Raw genomic sequence first — 3,192 nt, 5'->3', positions numbered from 1 at the left:
GAGATTGTAACTATTATGATACCTGTAGTTTCTGGTTAGCATTTTCAGCTAATGCAAGCTTATTTTGCTATCAATTTCTCATTTTTCACTTCTTCTATGTTCCAGGCTGTGCTTGTCATGCATTTTTCATTTGCTCTTGGTGTTTAGCATTAGAAGGGCTGTCATCCCACCTCTGTGTTAAAATCTAGCTAGTATCACTGAATTTGTATGCAGGTTTCTATTGTTTTAATGCCTGAGAGTTGTCATCCTGTCTGAGCATTAGGAAATAGATTTACAAACCTTCTAACTAGTTGCAGCTGGCCATCACAGGGTCCTGTGCATCTGCTGGTGTGATCAGTATTCTCCATCACCACATTGTAACATCTCTACCGCGTCATAATTAACCGTATGAGATATTTACGGGTTGGCTGTAACTGAGGGTCCGTAGTAACTCAACAGTTACGAGTAGTTAACAGTTTGTATTCGAAAACGGATTCTTGGATTCGGTACTGATGTTTGGTATTGAGAACTGATTCTTGGTTCTGTTTGGATGCTGCGGATTATTATTAATGGGAAGCCTTGTGTTGGTTGGGGGGGCGCTAATAAAAGGAGGTGGTTATCATTAAAGTCGGGACCTTAACGCTTCATTGATGGTGGTTATCAATTGAGTGATAAGATGTTTGGTTTTGCCCAGTGCAGGGGAGATGGGAATGCTTCTACTTGTCGGGGAAACATATGGATTTTAGCCGTACGCCCTCCCCTTCACCTCCATAATCCCTGCAACACCCAGTCACCGGGCAGCCATGGGTGAATCTGCTGCTGCTTCTGCTCCAAATGCCGCCCTCCAAATAGATACTTCTTCCTTGCCTCAACTCCAACTCTATGACATGATCTTCTCTCTGGTGAAGCCCTTGGCGTTGAAGGCCACCGTTAACCTCAACATTCCCGACATTATCACCACCCACAGTGGAGGTGAAGGTAGCTCTCTCTCTGTGGAGGTTATCGCCGCCCACATTGCAACATCCACGCCCTGCAACTCGAATATGAATATGAAGGCACCTCACTTGGAATACCTATTTCGCCTTCTCAGATATTTGGCTTCCTACCATGTTTTCACTGAGACCTCACACGCTGGGGAAGCTGCAGAGTTTAAGCGATACAGATATGGCCTCACTGCCCTTTCCAAGCTGCTAACAGCGGAGAATGAATATTCGTGCGTGCCGCTGGTGTTCTCAGCGACCAGTAAGGTCCCCTGGGAAGGATTGCAGCGTCTGCACGAAACTGTGATGGAAGGTTTATGATGATGGGTTTAAGAATATAAAAACGGTGGTGGACGTTGCAGGAGGAACGGGATCGGCCATATCCATGATTGTGGAGGAACACCTTACTAATCCCAGCAATAGGAAATCGCTTCCAGGACCTCAGCATGCGCTATGGCGTTGAGGGTGTCGAAGGATAGAAAGATAAGTTGACCTCGTGTAATATTCTTTGTTTATGTGCAGCAAGAGAATGTTTAAATTACATGTTTTCTTAGTAGAAAATTTGTTCATGCATGCAGATAGAAATGATTATTTGATGTATTTTCTTGGTGAGGAAAACAAATGATAATGCATGCGGTGAAGGTTATCATCATGGCTGCTATTCACGAAGATGTATCTTGGAAAATAGGAACCTGGTCTTGATTCTTTCCTCGGTTTACATGAGCTAACGAGTTAGAACTCTTAAAGAGAGTTATGCATTAGTAAAAATTGTGGAGGTCAAACAATATTATTTGGGTATATATATATTCTAGTTAGCTAGTGTGTTATGCGTGCTCATGCATATGAGAAGATGTTAAAAATCGCTTTAGATGTTGATTATTGTTTGAATAATATTGTAACTAATCTTGTTGCCAAGATTGTTGATGACCGCATTGACAGGAAGCGATGGCGGATGATGGCGGATGATGGCGGATGATTAATGGGCCGTGCAGATGGGTTTGAGTAGTAGGATCGTACATTGCTAGACGATCATGCCACAAGGGATGTTGCATGTGGCGGTATGTAAATGAAAGATTACATGTAAATTGTATTAGCTTATAGCTAGTTATGTGACAGCTTAATGATAATTCATTGTAAAGATTCTAATAACAATGGTTAAGGGATGAAATCCCTTAGGAGCCATTGAGTGAGGGGTGAAAACCCTCACGAGCGTTTAATAATAAGATTAAACGTTTGCTGGTTTTCACCCTACGGGGTTTCCAGGGTATATCCGTGTTCAAATGGTGTGATTGTTGTGATTGCCTTATGTGTCCACTGATAATGATGGGTTCTTAATGATGATGGTTCTTTATTTGATGTGACAACCATAATGTCTTAGTACATGATTATCTAACATGGTTAAGGATATTAAGAAATGGATGCATGGATTCCTGAAACAACTTATGTTATTACAGTGATGGTAAAGGTTATGCAATGGTTATGAAACTTACCATCCTTGATGGCAAATTACTTGATGTACTAATGAATAGTATATTTAATGGCTAGTGATGATTTGTGGAGTTGTGAATTGATTAATTACTTGTGGTAATTGTATAAAAATTCTAACTCCCTACTTTTACATGCGAGGTTACCGGGGTATATTACAAGTGGTATCAGAGCTAAAGGTTGCAGTACTGGCGCCTTTGGGAATTGGTAAGCGAAAAGGATATTGAGGTACGCCATCAGTAGGCATTAACTCAGGTATGAGTTTAATCATTCGCATATTCATTTATGTCGTACACTACTTTTGGCATGGTAGATGTGATTCATGTTTATAACTTCTTTGAGAAGTAAGTAATAAGTTGTTGTATAACTACGTTCATAACGTTGGATTCCTGATGAGGATAAAGGACAATGAAACTTTTGTCACACTTAAGAACAATATTGAACACTCATTGAGGGAAGTAACAATCAACTACCAAGTTTTGATTTGCAAATATGGCAATAACAATGATGCATTTAATGAACATGATTGAAGTTACAATGAACTAATTTTAATGAGTCAATGCATAAATGTAGAGTATGGGGAATGTCCTTGGATATGAGGATATAGTGTTAAAAAAAAAACATTGTAAGCACCCCTTAGACTTGAAAGTAAACAATGAGTCAAGTAGTGGGACTTGATTGTAATAACTAACTTTTGATTTAGCCTTGTCATGGATGCATGAAGATGATTGGTAGTTGAGATTGGTTA

General features: G+C 40.0%; 1 protein-coding gene across 1 annotated transcript; it reads left to right on the top strand.

The window, feature by feature from the left end:
- Positions 1-782: 782 nt before the first annotated feature.
- On the top strand, positions 783-1,422 carry LOC149229276 ((R,S)-reticuline 7-O-methyltransferase-like). Its single transcript, XM_089380996.1, has 2 exons — positions 783-1,272; positions 1,322-1,422. Exons 1-2 carry the CDS (start codon positions 783-785, stop codon positions 1,420-1,422), a joined length of 591 nt encoding a protein of 196 aa, XP_089237122.1.
- Positions 1,423-3,192: the final 1,770 nt, after the last annotated feature.

Source organism: Pinus tabuliformis, chromosome J (assembly GCF_031772625.1).
Source record: "Pinus tabuliformis cultivar Carrire ecotype Pingquan chromosome J, CPIR1, whole genome shotgun sequence".
NCBI lineage: Eukaryota > Viridiplantae > Streptophyta > Pinopsida > Pinales > Pinaceae > Pinus > Pinus tabuliformis.
This window is presented reverse-complemented; position numbering and strand designations above follow the sequence as displayed.